The following is a 17,691-nucleotide window of genomic DNA, read 5'->3' on the forward strand; positions in this document are numbered from 1 at the left end:
TAAATTCTTGCACATACTGTACATGCTGTTACTTGTAAATGCATTTTGTTATTATATAATTTATGTATGTGTCCGTATCTTTTAAAACAAGTTAGTTTAATCTCCTTTTTGCTAGTACAACTGAATTACTGTGTCACGAAATTATGTAGGTCTAAAAAGTGTGTCACCAACATGAAAAGTTTGGAAAGCTCTGAGTTAAGAGCTTTCTGGGCTAACGCCGGTTTATAAAGCTCTTAACTACTGTACTCTAAAGTACACTAACACCCATAAACTACCTATGTACCCCTAAACCGAGGTCCCCCCACATCGCCGCCACTCGATTCAATTTTTTTAACCCCTAATCTGCCGACCGCCAACTACGTTATCCTTATGTACCCCTAATCTGCTGCCCCTAACACCGCCGACCCCTATATTATATTTATTAACCCCTAACCTGCCCCCCACAACGTCGCCGCCAGCTACCTACACTTATTAACCCCTAATCTGCCGACTGCAAAGCGCCGCCACCTGCGTTATCCTTATGTACCCCTAATCCCGCCGACCCCTATATTATAATTATTAACCCCTAATCTGCCCCCACAACGTCGCCTCCACCTGCCTACACTTATTAACCCCTAATCTGCCGAGCGGACCTGAGCGCTACTATAATAAAGTTATTAACCCCTAATCCGCCTCACTAACCCTATAATAAATAGTATTAACCCCTAATCTGCCCTCCCTAACATCACCGACACCTAACTTCAATTATTAACCCCTAATCTGCCGACAGGAGCTCACCGCTATTCTAATAAATGTAATAACCTCTAAAGCTAAGTCTAACCCTAACACTAACACCCCCCTAAATTAAATATAATTTTAATCTAACGAAATTAATTAACTCTTATTAAATAAATTATTCCTATTTAAAGCTAAATACTTACCTGTAAAATAAATCCTAATATAGCTACAATATAAATTATAATTACATTGTAGCTATTTTAGGATTAATATTTATTTTACAGGCAACTTTGTAATTATTTTAACCAGGTACAATAGCTATTAAATAGTTAAGAACTATTTAATAGTTACCTAGTTGAAATAATTACAAAATTACCTGTAAAATAAATCCTAACCTAAGTTACAATTAAACCTAACACTACACTATCATTAAATTAATTAAATAAAATACCTACAATAACTACAATTAAACCTAACACTACACTATCAATACATTAATTAAATACAATATCTACAAATAACTACAATGAAATAAACTAACTAAAGTACAAAAAATAAAAAAATATCTACAAACATAAGAAAAATATTACAACAATTTTAAACTAATTACACCTACTCTAAGCCCCCTAATAAAACAACAAAGCCCCCCAAAATAAAAAATGCCCTACCCTATTCTAAATTACTAAAGTTAAAAGCTCTTTTACCTTACCAGCCCTGAACAGGGCCCTTTGCGGGGCATGCCCCAAGAAGTTCAGCTCTTTTGCCTGTAAAAAAAACACATACAATACCCCCCCCCCAACATTACAACCCACCACCCACATACCCCTAATCTAACCCAAACCCCCCTTAAATAAACCTAACACTAAGCCCCTGAAGATCTTCCTACCTTATCTTCACCATACCAGGTTCACCGATCCGTCCTGAAGAGCTCTTCCGATGTCCTGATCCAAGCCCAAGCGGGGGGCTGAAGATGTCCATGATCCGGTAGAAGTCTTCATCCAAGCGGGGCAGAAGAGGTCTTCCATCCGATTGAAGTCTTCATCCAAGCGGGGCAGAAGAGGTCTTCCATCCGATTGAAGTCTTCATCCAGGCGGCATCTTCTTTCGACATCCATCTGGAGCGGAGCGGCAGCATCCTGAAGACCTCCGACGCGGAACATCCATCCTGGCCGACGACTGAACGACGAATGACAGTTCCTTTAAATGACGTCATCCAAGATGGCGTCCCTCGAATTCCGATTGGCTGATAGGATTCTATCAGCCAATCGGAATTAAGGTAGGAATATTCTGATTGGCTGATGGAATCAGCCAATCAGATTTAGCTCGCATTCTATTGGCTGATCGGAACAGCCAATAGAATGCGAGCTCAATCTGATTGGCTGATTGGATCAGCCAATCGGATTGAACTTGATTCTGATTGGCTGATTCCATCAGCCAATCAGAATATTCCTACCTTAATTCCGATTGGCTAAGTGAGTACACCCCTCACATTTTTAAAAATATTTTATTATATCTTTTCATGTGACAACACTGAAGAAATGATGCTTTGCTACACTGTATAACAGTGTAAATTTGCTGTCCCCTCAAAAAACACACAGCCATTAAAGTGAAGGTAAAGTTATAGTTTATTGAATCCAATATACAATTTCTCCCTATCACCTTATATTAGTCGCTAAGTCTTTTTTTTTATTTTTCAAATATTTTTATTAAAAAACTTATTTCCAATTCCCTACCGTTTATCTCCCGGCTCCTCCCAAGCCCTACTTCCTCCTTAGGCATTTAGTTACGTCTTCAGCGGTCCCACCCGCTCTCAAATGCGCGTTCACAACCCTGAATTCAATTGCGCATGCGTTACTCGCCGATGGTAATCAATGGCCATCCTATTACTTCAAAATGCGCATGCGCTAATTTGCCTTGTAACATAGTAGTGAATAAATAGGTATATTCATTCACTACTATGCAATCAGAGACAGGAGCTGAATTTATTGCTATCGTTGAAACGTTTCTTAAAAACATCGATCTATTAACTTTGTTTGCCCAATTGTACTATAGAATCTAGTTGATAGATCGATGTTTTGTAAGAAACGTTTCAACGATATCAATAAATGCAGCTCCTGTCTCTCGTACAGACAGGTAACAAGGCTGTGCAGAACAAGGCACATTATTACAACTTGAGGTTATAAAAGGCGTCTGCAAAAAGAGATGACGTAGTCTGTAGGGATTCCCACTTGGTAGTTGTAAACACACATGCGCGAAACAGGAGCGCGCAGGGTTGAGAAACCAAATAAAAATCATTTGCATATGCGGCAATGAGTAAAGGGGTGGATGACGTCGGATGACGGCCGCCTAACGGCCGAAAAATCAGTTGGTTAAGAAAAACGTGATTAAAAGTAAAAAAAATAATAATTTTTACAGGTTGAATTTTGGAACGAAATAAAATCAAATTAGAAAGTTAATATATTGAAATATAACGATTTATATCAAATATGATGAATGAAACTCATATTATTTTTAAACATTTAATGATATTATACATAGAGATGGGGTTAACTTTACTTTCACTTTAATGTCTAAACTGTTGGCAACAAAATTGAGTACAACCCTAAGTGGAAATGTCTAAATTGGGTCCAATTGGCCATTTTCCCTCCCCGGTGTCATGTGACTTGTTAGTGGTACAAGGTCTCAGGTGTTAATGGGGAGCAGGTGTGTTAAATTTGGTGTTATAGCTCTCACACTCTCTCATACTGGTCACTGGAAGTTCAACATGGCACCTCATGGCAAAGAACTCTGAGGATCTGAAAAAAAGAATTGTTGCTCTACATAAAGATGGCCTAGGCTATAAGAAGATTGCCAAGACCCTGAAACTGAGCTGCAGCACAGTGGGCAAGACCATATAGCGGTTTCTTAAGACAGGTTCAATTCAGAACAGGCCTCGCCATGGTCAACCAAAGAAGTTTATTGCACGTGCTCAGCGTCATATCCAGAGGTTGTCTTTGTGAAATAGACATATTGGCAGGGTTTTTTCCCTGTTGTGTTTGCCATGTGCTGCTGGCAGCCATTTTACTCACCTCTCTTCCTGACTTGGTGCATTGTGGGGGATGCTGCTCATTGCCTGCACTTCCTTTTATGGCCAGACTGGTGTGCATCATCCATGTGAGACAGGATGCAGTCTCAGAATTGTGATGTCATCACTTATTATTTAAAGGGCCTCTGTTCAGTATGCTTTGCCTTTGCGTTGTCTCAGACCTGTTTGTGAGAGTTCCTGTGTATTACCTGGCTGCCTGACGTCCTTCCTGGTTCCTGATCCCTGGCTTGTTCCTGACTCTGTTTTCCTTGTTCCTGATTCCGGCTCGTCTGTCTATTCGCTTTGGCTCCTGACTCGGCTCGTCTGACTACCAGCTCTGGTTTTGACTCCTGGCTTGTTATTTGACTTGTGGACTTTTTATTATTTTTTGCTATTAATAAAGGTGTGATTATTTTTGCACTTCTCGTCTCAGTCTGATTCCTTGCACCCTGACACATATGAGTACTGCCAGCATTGCTGCAGAGATTGAAAAGTGGGGGGTCAGCCTGTCACTGCTCAGACCATACTCCGCACACTGCATCAAATTGGTCTGCATGGCTGTCGTCCCAGAAGGAAGCTTCTTTTAAAGATGATGCACAAGAAAGCCAGCAAACAGTTTGCTGAAGACAAGCAGACTAAGGACATGCATTACTGGAACCATGACCTGTGGTCCGATGAGACCAAGATAAACTTATTTGGTTCAGATAGTGTCAAGCATGTGTGGCGGCAACCAGGTGAGGAGTACAAAGACATGTGTGTCTTTCCTACAAGCATGGTGTGGGGAGTGTCATGGTCTGGGCCTGCATGAGTGCTGCCGGCACTGGGGAGCTACAGTTCATTGAGGGAACCAAGAATGCCAACATGTACTGTGACATACTGAAGCAGAGCATGATCCCCTCCCTTCGGCGAGTGGACCGCAGGGCAGTATTCCAACATGATAAAGACCCCAAACACACCTCCAAGACGACCACTGCCTTGCTAAAGAAGCTGAGGGTAAAGGTGATGGACTGGCCATGCATGTATTCAGACCTAAACCCTATTGAGCATCTGTGGGGCATCCGCAAACGGAAGGTGGGGGAGCGCAAGGTCTCTAACATCCATCAGCTCCGTGATGTTGTCATGTAAGAGTGGAAGAGGACTCCAGTGGCAACCTGTGAAGCTCTGGTGAACTCCATGCCCAAGAGGGTTAAGGCAGTGCTGGAAAATAATGGTGGCCACACAAAATATTGACACTTTGGGCCTAATTTGGACATTTCCACCTAGGGGTGTACTCACTTTTGTTGCCAACGCTTTAGACATTTACTACTTTACATTGTAGCAAAGTGTCATTTATTCAGTGTTGTCACATGAAAAGATATAATAAAATATTTACAAAAATGTGAGCAGTGTACTCACTTTTGTGAGATACTGTATGTATGTGTGTGTATGTATATGTGTATGTATGTATATATATATATATATATATATATATATATATATATATATATATATACACACAGTTGTGCTCTCATATGTTTACATACCCTGGCAGAATTTATGATTTCTTTGCCAATTTTTCAGAGAATATGAATGATAACACAAAAACTTTTCTTTCACTCATGGTTAGTGTTTGGCTGAAGCCATTTATTATCAATCAAGAAGTCTGAAGCAATACTGACCAATTTGATGGAATTTACAGATTGTATCTTAAAACACAGGCTAAATTGACAAAGTGTTATAGAGGTCGCATTCAGATCTCTGTAACACTTTGTCTTTTTAGCCTGTGTTTTAAGATATAATCTGTAAATTCCATCAAATTGGTCAGTATTGCTTCAGACTTGACAAAGGAAGACACTCTTCCGAAAGCTTGTCATCTTATAAATGTATAGTTAGTCCAATAAAAAAGTATCATTGCTCAATGCAATACTCTTGTTATTTTTATATATTTAATTTTTATATATAAATATATAAATAGAGCATTAAAAAGCGCAGAGAGAGAGAGATGCATAAATATATAAAATATTTCTATGACTCATGCAAACCCATTGTCTGTTTGCTAAAAGGTTTAATACTAGAAATATTACGAAAGCAGTGTAAATATATATATATATATATATTCATAATTAATTTTTTTATTTGCTTTTACATTAAAATTGCTTCTACATGTATCTAAATAATGTTTTTTCTGTTTTTTTAGGTAGGGCAGCTTTGTGGATGGCCCCGGAGCAGACCAGATGGAAAAGGAGAGAACCAATCATGATGAGGGCAATAGATTGAGTCCATTCTTATTATATCCATCGTTTGGTTGTCAAACAAAGACAGACAGGCTGCAAAATGGGAACCTACCAATGGAAAAACGACATCTTCATGTTAATGGTGATAGATATTTACCAGTTAAAAGCAGCTATGGTGTAACACACATAAAGAGTAATCAGGATTATACCAGTTCTGACCTTGTGCATGAAAACAATATACAAAATGGTGGAGTAAAACGCACACTTAGTGAACCACTGCTTTCTGGGTTCCATCCATTAAAGAAAGTCAGAGAAAATGAGGTGATAAATGGAGAAATTAAATATAACCTGAGTAAGTTAGAACAGGATAATCCAGAGCCACCAGGAGTCCAAGTTACAAATAAAAAGAATCAAAACCTTAATTACCACAGCAAAGACATTGTCTTGGGATTAACTAACAAGACAGTGCCAATGCGTAATGGTGCTACTGTTTCTGCATCTTCCATGGAAACCACACATGGTGAACTGCAGGAGAAAGCTATTTCTCATTATTATCATGATCATGTTTCCATTGCAGTGCAGAATAACACATCTCACATGGATGCCATTAACACTCTTAATGATGCTACTAATGATTTGTCTTCTCAGGCAACTCATTCATCACATACCTCAGGACAGATCGATTCTCAACAAACCTCGAACTCGGTGCTGCCTCAAGTGCCAGTAACAATGGCTTTTGAGGCTTCTAATGGTGACATCCATGAGCCAGCTGTATTACAAGGAAACTATCCACTTCACATACAAGAACAGAAACCTCTTACACAGGAGACCCCCAATTATAATATACATAAATTATCTGTAGACAACTGTGACACACGTGAATCTGTTGGCCAAACTCCCCGTGAACATCTAGCTGCTTTATCCAGTTCTGAATTACAATTTAATAAGATAATGTTCTCTGGGGAAAATCAAGTGTACAGAACCAATCAAAATCCATATGAAAACAATCTCTTAATCTCAACACAATCTAATGAAGTTTGTCAGTCTCATGATACAAGAGTGTCTTCACAGTCTTCTGTGCTGCAGTCACATGGTTGTTTTAAGTCTACTCTGCCCTCCACAGAGTTACCTGCACTTCACTGTTCAGCTGAAAGGGGAAAGTCAATTGAAGACCACAGTAAAGTGAATTTTGTGTTCAAAGGGGATTCAACAATGCCAGAAAAAGGGAGAGATAATTGGAATGGAACAGAGAAAAAAAAATCTTTCAAGAATGAGGTCAAAGACTTAATGCAGCAAACAAATAAGTACTTAAAACGAAATTTTACCCAAATTAATAAAAATTTCCAGCAAACATCTGATGAAGATTTACTAAAGTTACTTATTGAGTCCCAGGCTAACAACCAGTCAAAGTTGAAGCAATATCCAGGAAAACAGGGTATATTAAATCAGAATTATAATAAACAGCAGAAGACATTTAATAGTAAAATGACACAACTGCAGAAGGCCTCTACTGAACAGCAGATAAACCCCAAAAAGCACTTATCCCAACCTTCAAAATTAGATAGTAAATTTCAGTCATATCCACAAAAAGATAATTCTGACCTTTTTTGCTTTAAAGCTGAGCAACAAATGGAACATGCATTTGACCAAGAATTAAAACAGCACTTAAATTTACAGATTTCAGAAGTTGAGCAACATAATCTACAGCAATCGCTGCAACAAAAGTTACAGGACATAAAACAATCCATAAGTTTGCAATTGAACCAAAACAAAGGATTTCCACACTTTAATAAAGTAAAACTAGAAGAAGGCACTCAGTCGTTGTGCCAATACCAGAAACAACAGTATGATCTTACTCTTCAGCTGCAGACAGAAAATTTAAATAACACAAATTTGCCTTTTAGTCAGATTCAGGCATTGAGTGCAAAGTCAAGTAACAAACACAACGCAGAAGCTTTGCACAATATACAATATGAAATAAATAGGACTCAACAGCAAAATACACCTAATTATCAGGAAGAGCATAGTACACCAAGCCTAGATAGTGCAATCCAACCAGGTTCATCAAGCCACAATTACATGCCACAAAGTCATCCGTCTACTTCATTTTCAAAGGATCAATCAGGATATCATTCTCAGTTTGCAAACCAAATGGACTGTATTCCAAAGCACGCTGCTTTGAGGCATCACTTGCTTCAAAGACAAGAGCTCCAAAAACATGAGCATTCATTTGGACGCAAATCTGCGAAATCAGAAAAACGATCTCAATCTAATGTTTGCACACGTTCACCAATGAAAAGTAAAACGAGGAAAAAAATAATCAAACAAGAGGTTCAAGAAGATAATTTGCACCAAAAGAGTATACTTGAAACAATAGAACAACAGATGAAGCAATATCCTGTTAAATCATTGTTTCATCAACAAGTGTCTTCAATCAAATTTCCCAAGCATGTAAAAGTTGAGACCTCAGGTTCCCTCACCATATTATCTACACACACTAATCCTTCTAAATTAGACCTACAAACTATTCCTCCAAATGAAAGAACTCCAACTAAGAGAGCAGCAGGATCTGCTCTGAATAATTTTTTGGAATCTCCTTCAAAGCTAGTAAATACTCCTGTAAAAAACCTTTTGGATACACCAGTAAAAACACAGTATGATTTTCCTTCATGTAGTTGTGTAGGTAAGTTATAATTATTGAGGAAAAATGTATTTATCTAGGATTTTGGGCATAGTTTTAGAAGCAATTAAAGATATACAGTTGTGATTCTCAGCAATTAGCGTTCAAAAAATTAACCAGAGATCAGACCTCTGATTCATTTTTAAATGTCCCTCAATTTCCCCCCAAAAAACATGTGAGGTACCTTTTCTCCTGTTAAGTGTAGTCAGTCCACGGGTCATCCATTACTTATGGGATTATATCTCCTCCCTAACAGGAAGTGCAAGAGGATCACCCAAGCAGAGCTGCTATATAGCTCCTCCCCTCTACGTCATATCCAGTCATTCTCTTGCACCTAACTAAAGATAGCACGTGTGAGAGGACTGTGGTGTGTTAAACTTAGTTTTTATTTCTTCAATCAAAAGTTTGTTATTTTAAACGGCACCGGAGTGTGTTGTTTGTTCTCAGGCAGCATTAGAAGAAGAATCTACCTGAGTTTGTCTATGATCTTAGCGGTCGTAACTAAGATCCACTTGCTGTTCTCGGCCATTCTGAGGAGTGAGGTAACTTCAGAACAGGGGATAGCATGCAGGGCCCACCTGCAAGGAGGTATGTGCAGTAAATTATTTTCTAAGGAATGGAATTGACTGAGAAAATACTGCTAATACCGATGTAATGTAAGTGCAGCCTTAAATGCAGTAGTAGCGACTGGTATCAGGCTGATATGTATGTATGTATACTCTGAGGTATTTCTGGGGAATGGAATTTCACTAAGAAAATACTGTCAATATTAAAGTAATATTTGAGCCTGCACTGCAGTGAAAGCGACTAGCAGCAGGCTTATTAATAACACTTCATAATTTTCAATTTTTAAAACGTTTACTGGTATGTTAATCGTTTTTTTCTGAGGTACTTGGTGATAAAACTTTATGGGCATGATTTTTACCACATGGCTGTCGTTTTTTTCTGAATAAAAACAGTTTACTGAGCTTCCCCACTGTTGTAATATGAGTGGGAGCGGCCTATTTTAGCGCTTTATTGCGCAGTAGAAATTTAGTCACAGTCTTCCTATTTCTTCCTCCATGATCCAGGACGTCTCTACAGAGCCCAGGGGTCTCCAAAACTAGTTTTGAGGGAGGTAATCAGTCACAGCAGACCTGTGACAGTGTGTTTGACTGTGATAAAAACGTTTATTATTTCAACTGTTATCCGTTTTGGGTATTAAGGGGTTAATCATCCTTTTGCTGGTGGGTGCAATCCTCTGCTAACTTTATACATTTTCTGTTAAAATTTGGTTGTTTTAACATATTTGGTTCATTGTTAATTCAACTGTGTCACATTTTTATGTTTTCTTAAAAGCGCAGTAGCGTTTTTTATATAGCTTGTAAATTTATTGAAAAGTTTTTTTCCAAGCTTGCTAGTGTTATTGCTAGTCTGTTTAAACATGTCTGACACACATGAATCTGTTTGTTCATTATGTTTAAAGGCCAATGTGGAGCCCAATAGAAATTTGTGCACTCAATGTATAGATGTTACTTTGAATAAAAGTCAAACTTTATATGTTAAAAAAAATATCACCAGACAACGAGGGGGAAGTTATGCCAACTAACTCTCCTCACGTGTCAGTACCTTCGCCTCCCGCTCAGGAGGTGCGTGATATTGTGGCACCAAGTACATCAGGGCGGCCCATACAAATCACTTTGCAAGACATGGCTAATGTTATGACTGAAGTACTATCTAAATTGCCAGAATTAAGAGGTAAACGCGATCACTCTGGGGTAAGAACAGAGTGCGCTGATAATAATAGAGCCATGTCTGATACTGCGTCACAATTTGCAGAACATGAGGACGGAGAGCTTCATTCTGTGGGTGACGGATCTGATCCAAGTAAACTGGATTCAGACATTTCAAATTTTAAATTTAAGCTTGAGAACCTCCGTGTATTACTAGGGGAGGTATTAGCGGCTCTGAATGATTGTAACACGGTTGCAATTCCAGAGAAAGTATGTAGGCTGGATAAATATTTTGCGGTACCGGCGTGTACTGACGTTTTTCCTATACCTAAAAGGCTTACAGAAATTGTTAACAAGGAGTGGGATAGACCCGGTGTGCCCTTTTCACCCCCTCCTATATTTAGAAAAATGTTTACAATAGACGCCACCACACGGGACCTATGGCAGACGGTCCCTAAGGTGGAAGGAGCAGTTTCTACTCTGGCTAAGCGCACCACTATCCCGGTGGAGGATAGCTGTGCTTTTTCAGATCCAATGGATAAAAAGTTAGAGGGTTACCTTAAGAAAATGTTTGTTCAGCAAGGTTTTATATTACAACCCCTTGCATGCATCGCGCCTGTCACTGCTGCGGCGGCATTCTGGTTTGAGTCTCTGGAAGAGACCCTTAGCACAGCTCCATTGGATGAGATTATGAACAAGCTTAAAGCCCTTAAGCTAACTAATTCATTTATTTCTGATGCCGTAGTACACTTAACCAAACTTACGGCTAAGAACTCCGGATTGGCCATTCAAGCACGTAGAGCGCTGTGGCTTAAATCCTGGTCAGCTGATGTGACTTTTAAATCTAAATTGCTTAATATTCCTTTCAAAGGGCAGACATTATTCGGGCCCGGCTTGAAAGAAATTATCGCTGACATTACTGGAGATAAGGGCCATGCCCTGCCTCAAGACAGGGCCAAACCAAAGGCTAAACAGTCTAATTTTCGTGCCTTTCGTAACTTCAAGGCAGGAGCAGCATCAACTTCCTCCGCTCCAAGACAGGAAGGAACTGTTGCTCGCTACAGACAGGGCTGGAAACCTAACCAGTCCTGGAACAAGGGCAAGCAGGCCAGAAAACCTGCTGCTGCCCCTAAGACAGCATGAAGTGAGGGCCCCCGATCCGGAAACGGATCTAGTGGGGGGCAGACTTTCTCTCTTCGCCCAGGCTTGGGCAAGAGATGTCCAGAATCCCTGGGCGTTGGAGATCATATCTCAGGGATATCTTCTGGACTTCAAAGCTTCTCCTCCACAAGGGAGATTTCATCTTTCAAGGTTATCAGCAAACCAGATAAAGAAAGAGGCGTTTCTACGCTGTGTACAAGACCTCTTACTAATGGGAGTGATCCACCCAGTTCCGCGGTCGGAACACGGGCAAGGATTCTATTCAAATCTGTTTGTGGTTCCCAAAAAAGAGGGAACCTTCAGACCAATCTTGGACTTAAAGATCCTAAACAAATTCCTAAGAGTTCCATCGTTCAAAATGGAAACTATTCGAACCATCTTACCCATGATCCAAGAGGGTCAGTACATGACCACAGTGGATTTAAAGGATGCCTACCTTCACATACCGATTCACAAGGATCATTACCGGTATCTAAGATTTGCCTTCCTAAACAGGCATTACCAGTTTGTAGCTCTTCCATTCGGGTTAGCTACGGCTCCAAGAATCTTTACAAAGGTTCTGGGCTCTCTTCTGGCGGTACTAAGACCGCGAGGCATAGCGGTAGCTCTGTACCTAGACGACATTCTGATACAAGCGTCAAGTTTCCAAACTGCCAAGTCTCATACAGAGTTAGTTCTGGCATTTCTAAGGTCGCATGGGTGGAAGGTGAACGTAGAAAAGAGTTCTCTATTGCCACTCACAAGAGTTCCCTTTCTAGGTACTCTTATAGATTCTGTAGAAATGAAAATTTACCTGACGGAGGACAGGTTATCAAAACTTCTAAATGCTTGCCGTGTCCTTCATTCCATTCAACAACCATCAGTGGCTCAGTGCATGGAGGTAATCGGCTTAATGGTAGCGGCAATGGACATAGTACCATTTGCGCGCCTGCATCTCAGACCGCTGCAATTGTGCATGCTAAGTCAGTGGAATGGGGATTACTCAGATTTGTCCCCTCTGCTAAATCTGGATCAAGAGACCAGAGATTCTCTTCTATGGTGGCTTTCTCGGCCACATCTGTCCAAGGGGATGCCCTTCCGCAGGCCAGATTGGACGATTGTAACAACGGACGCCAGCCTTCTAGGTTGGGGCGCAGTCTGGAATTCCCTGAAGGCTCAGGGATCATGGACTCAGGAGGAGAGACTCCTTCCAATAAACATTCTGGAATTAAGAGCAATTTTCAATGCTCTTCTGGCTTGGCCTCAGTTAGCAACTCTGAGGTTCATCAGGTTTCAGTCGGACAACATCACGACTGTGGCTTACATCATCCATCAAGGAGGAACAAGGAGTTCCCTAGCGATGATGGAAGTCTCAAAGATAATTCGCTGGGCAGAGTCTCACTCTTGCCACCTGTCAGCGATCCACATCCCAGGCGTGGAGAACTGGGAGGCGGATTTTCTAAGTCGCCAGACCTTTCATCCGGGGGAGTGGGAACTTCATCCGGAGGTCTTTGCCCAACTGCTTCATCTTTGGGGCAAACCAGATCTGGATCTCATGGCGTCTCGCCAGAACGCCAAGCTTCCTTGTTACGGATCCAGGTCCAGGGACCCGGGAGCGGTACTGATAGATGCTCTGACAGCACCTTGGGTCTTCAACATGGCTTATGTGTTTCCACCTTTCCCGATGCTTCCTCGATTGATTGCCAGGATCAAACAGGAGAGAGCATCAGTGATTCTAATAGCGCCTGCGTGGCCACGCAGGACCTGGTATGCAGATCTAGTGGACATGTCGTCCTGTCCACCATGGTCTCTGCCTCTGAGACAGGACCTTCTGATTCAGGGTCCTTTCAAACATCCAAATCTAATTTCTCTGAGGCTGACTGCATGGAGATTGAACGCTTGATTCTAACAAAGCGTGGATTCTCGGAGTCAGTGATTGATACCTTAATACAGGCTAGGAAACCTGTTACCAGGAAAATTTACCATAAAATATGGCGTAAATACTTATATTGGTGCGAATCCAAGAGTTACTCATGGAGTAAGGTTAGGATTCCTAGGATATTGTCTTTTCTACAAGAAGGTTTAGAAAAGGGTTTATCTGCTAGTTCGTTAAAGGGACAGATTTCAGCTTTGTCTATCCTTTTACACAAACGTCTGGCAGAAGTTCCAGACGTTCAGGCTTTTTGTCAGGCTTTGACTAGGATTAAGCCTGTGTTTAAGACTGTTGCTCCGTCGTGGAGCTTAAACTTAGTTCTTAACGTTCTGCAAGGTGTTCCGTTTGAACCCCTTCATTCCATCGATATCAAGCTGTTATCTTGGAAAGTTCTGTTTTTAATGGCTATTTCCTCGGCTCGAAGAGTCTCTGAGTTATCGGCCTTACATTGTGATTCTCCTTATCTGATTTTTCATTCAGACAAGGTAGTTCTGCGTACTAAACCTGGGTTCTTACCTAAGGTAGTCACTAACAAGAATATCAATCAAGAGATTGTTGTTCCATCATTGTGCCCTAACTCTTCTTCAAAGAAGGAACGACTTTTGCACAATCTGGACGTCGTCCGTGCCCTGAAATTTTATTTGCAGGCAACTAAAGATTTTCGTCAAACTTCTTCCCTGTTTGTCGTTTATTCTGGACAGAGGAGAGGTCAAAAAGCTTCGGCTACCTCTCTCTCTTTTTGGCTTCGTAGCATAATACGTTTAGCCTATGAGACTGCTGGACAGCAGCCTCCTGAAAGGATTACAGCTCATTCTACTAGAGCTGTGGCTTCCACTTGGGCCTTTAAGAATGAGGCCTCTGTTGAACAGATTTGCAAGGCTGCAACTTGGTCTTCACTTCACACTTTTTCAAAATTTTACAAATTTGACACTTTTGCTTCTTCGGAGGCTGTTTTTGGGAGAAAGGTTCTACAGGCAGTGGTTCCTTCCGTGTAAAGATCCTGCCTGTCCCTCCCGTCATCCGTGTACTTTTAGCTTTGGTATTGGTATCCCATAAGTAATGGATGACCCGTGGACTGACTACACTTAACAGGAGAAAATATAATTTATGCTTACCTGATAAATTCATTTCTCCTGTAGTGTAGTCAGTCCACGGCCCGCCCTGTTTTTTACGGCAGGTCTAAATTTTAATTAAACTCCAGTCACCACTGCACCCTATAGTTTCTCCTTTCTCGTATGGTTTTGGTCGAATGACTGGATATGACGTAGAGGGGAGGAGCTATATAGCAGCTCTGCTTGGGTGATCCTCTTGCACTTCCTGTTAGGGAGGAGATATAATCCCATAAGTAATGGATGACCCGTGGACTGACTACACTACAGGAGAAATGAATTTATCAGGTAAGCATAAATTATATTTCTCCAACATAGGTGTGTCCGGTCCACGGCGTCATCCTTACTTGTGGGATATTCTCCTCCCCAACAGGAAATGGCAAAGAGCCCAGCAAAGCTGGCCATATAGTCCCTCCCAGGCTCCGCCTACCCCAGTCATTCTCTTTGCCGTTGCACAGGCAACATCTCCACGGAGATGGCTAAGAGTTTTTTTTTGGTGTTTAAATGTAGTTTTATTCTTCAATCAAGAGTTTGTTATTTTAAAATAGTGCTGGTATGTACTATTTACTCTGAAACAGAAAAGAGATGAAGATTTCTGTTTGTAAGAGGAAAATGATTTTAGCAACCGTTACTAAAATCGATGGCTGTTTCCACACAGGACTGTTGAGATGAATTAACTTCAGTTGGGGGAAACAGTGAGCAGACTTTTGCTGCTTGAGGTATGACACATTTCTAACAAGACTTGGTAATGCTGGAAGCTGTCATTTTCCCTATGGGAACCGGTAAGCCATTTTCTTAGTTTAGTATAAGAATAAAGGGCTTCATTAGGGCTTAAAAAACTGGTAGACATTTTTCTGGGCTAAAACGATTACTTTACTAAGCATATTTGGCAGATTATAACTATTAATAGTTATTATAATCTTGGGGATTGTTTTAAAAAAACGGCAGGCACTGTATTGGACACCTTTTTCACTGGGGGCCTTTTCTAGTCATAGGCAGAGCCTCATTTTCGCGCCACTAATGCGCAGTTGTTTTTGGAAAGCAAGGCATGCAGATGCATGTGTGAGGAGCTAAGAACCACTGAAAAAGCTTATAGAAGGCATCATTTGGTATCGTATTCCCCTCTGGGCTTGGTTGGGTCTCAGCAAAGCAGATACCTGGGACTGTATAGGGGTTAAATGTAAAAACGGCTCCGGTTCCGTTATTTTAAGGGTTAAAGCTTTCAAATTTGGTGTGCAATACTTTTAAGGCTTTAAAAAATTTTGGTGAATTTTGAACAATTCCTTCATACTTTTTCACATATTCAGTAATAAAGTGTGTCCAGTTTAAAATTTAAAGTGACAGTAACGGTTTTATTGTAAAACGTTTTTTGTGCTTTGTTGACAAGTTTAAGCCTGTTTAACATGTCTGAACCATCAGATAACGATGTTCTATATGTATGAAAGCCAAGGTTTCTCCCCATTTAAATATATGTGATAATTGTGTCATAGTGTCCAAACAAAGTAGGGACCATAATGCCATAGATAATGATATTGCCCATGATGATTCCTCAAATGAGGGGAGTAAGCATGGTACTGCATCATCCCCTTCTGTGTCTACACCAGTTTTGCCCACACAAGAGGCCCCTAGTACATCTAGTGCGCCAATACTTATTACCATGCAACAATTAACGGCTGTAATGGATAATTCTATTGCAAACATTTTATCCAAAATGCCTACTTATCGGAGAAAGCGCGATTGCTCTGTTTTAAACACTGAAGAGCAAGAGGACGCTGATGATAACTGTTCTGACATGCCCTCACACCAATCTGAAGGGGCCAGGAGGGAGGTTTTGTCTGAGGGAGAAATTTCAGATTCAGGGAAAATTTCTCAACAAGCTGAACCTGATGTTGTAACATTTAAATTTAAATTAGAACATCTCCACGCACTACTTAAGGAGATGGACATCCTAGAGGTTCCGGTGTCCCCTGATGCTTTTCCTATACCCAAGCGGGTGGCGGACATAGTAAATAAGGAGTGGTAAAGGCCCGGCATACCTTTTGTTCCTCCACCTATATTTAAGAAATTATTTCCTATAGTCGACCCCAGAAAGGACTTATGGCAGACAGTCCCCAAGGTCGAGGGGGCGGTTTCTACTCTAAACAAACGCACTACTATTCCTATAGAAGATAGTTGTGTTTTCAAGATCCTATGGATAAAAAGTTAGAGGGTTTGCTTAAAAAGATGTTTGTTCAGCAAGGTTACCTTCTACAACCAATTTCATGCATTGTTCCTGTCACTACAGCTGCGTGTTTCTGGTTCGAAGAACTAGAAAAGTCGCTCAATAAAGAATCTTCGTATGAGGAGGTTATGAACAGAGTTCAAGCACTTAATTTGGCTAACTCTTTTATTTTAGATGCCGCTTTGCAATTAGCTAGATTAGCGGCGAATAATTCAGGGTTTGCTATCGTGGCGCGCAGAGCGCTTTGGCTAAAGTCTTGGTCAGCGGATGTGTCCTCCAAGACCAAATTGCTTAACATCTCTTTCAAGGGTAAAACACTGTTTGGCCCTGACTTGAAAGAGATTATTTCAGACATCACTGGGGGAAAGGGCCACGCCCTTCCTCAGGATAGGTCTTTTAAGGCTAAAAATAAGCCAAATTTTCGTCCCTTTCGCAGAAACGGACCAGCCTCAAATTCTACATCCTCTAAGTAAGAGGGTAATACTTCTTAAACCAAGCCAGCCTGGAGACCGATGCAAGGCTGGAACAAGGGTAAGCAGGCCAAGAAACCTGCCACTGCTACCAAAACAGCATGAAGTGTTGGCCCCCGATCCGGGACCGGATCTGGAGGGGGGCAGACTTTCTCTCTTTGCTCAGGCTTGGGCAAGAGATATTCAGGATCCTTGGGCGCTAGAAATAGTTTCTCAAGGTTATCTCCTGGAATTCAGGGAACTACCCCCAAGGGGAAGGTTCCACAGGTCTCAATTATCTTCGAACCAAATAAAAGGACAGGCATTCTTACATTGTGTAGAAGACCTGTCAAGAATGGGAGTGATTCATCCTGTTCCATTAGGAGAACAAGGGATGGGGTTTTACTCCAACCTGTTCATAGTTCCCAAAAAAGAGGGAACATTCAGACCAATT

The 17,691-nt window shown here is 40.9% G+C and overlaps 1 protein-coding gene across 1 annotated transcript in view; it reads left to right on the forward strand.

The window, feature by feature from the left end:
- The window catches only part of TET2 (tet methylcytosine dioxygenase 2), a 277,826-nt gene that overhangs the window by 107,664 nt on the left and 152,471 nt on the right, over window positions 1-17,691 (forward strand). The window contains 1 exon segment of the mRNA XM_053703509.1: window positions 5,957-8,676. Coding sequence (XP_053559484.1) covers window positions 5,994-8,676 — 2,683 coding nt within the window. The 5' untranslated portion in view covers window positions 5,957-5,993.

This window comes from Bombina bombina, chromosome 2 (genome assembly GCF_027579735.1).
Source record: "Bombina bombina isolate aBomBom1 chromosome 2, aBomBom1.pri, whole genome shotgun sequence".
Classification (NCBI taxonomy): Eukaryota; Metazoa; Chordata; class Amphibia; order Anura; family Bombinatoridae; genus Bombina; species Bombina bombina.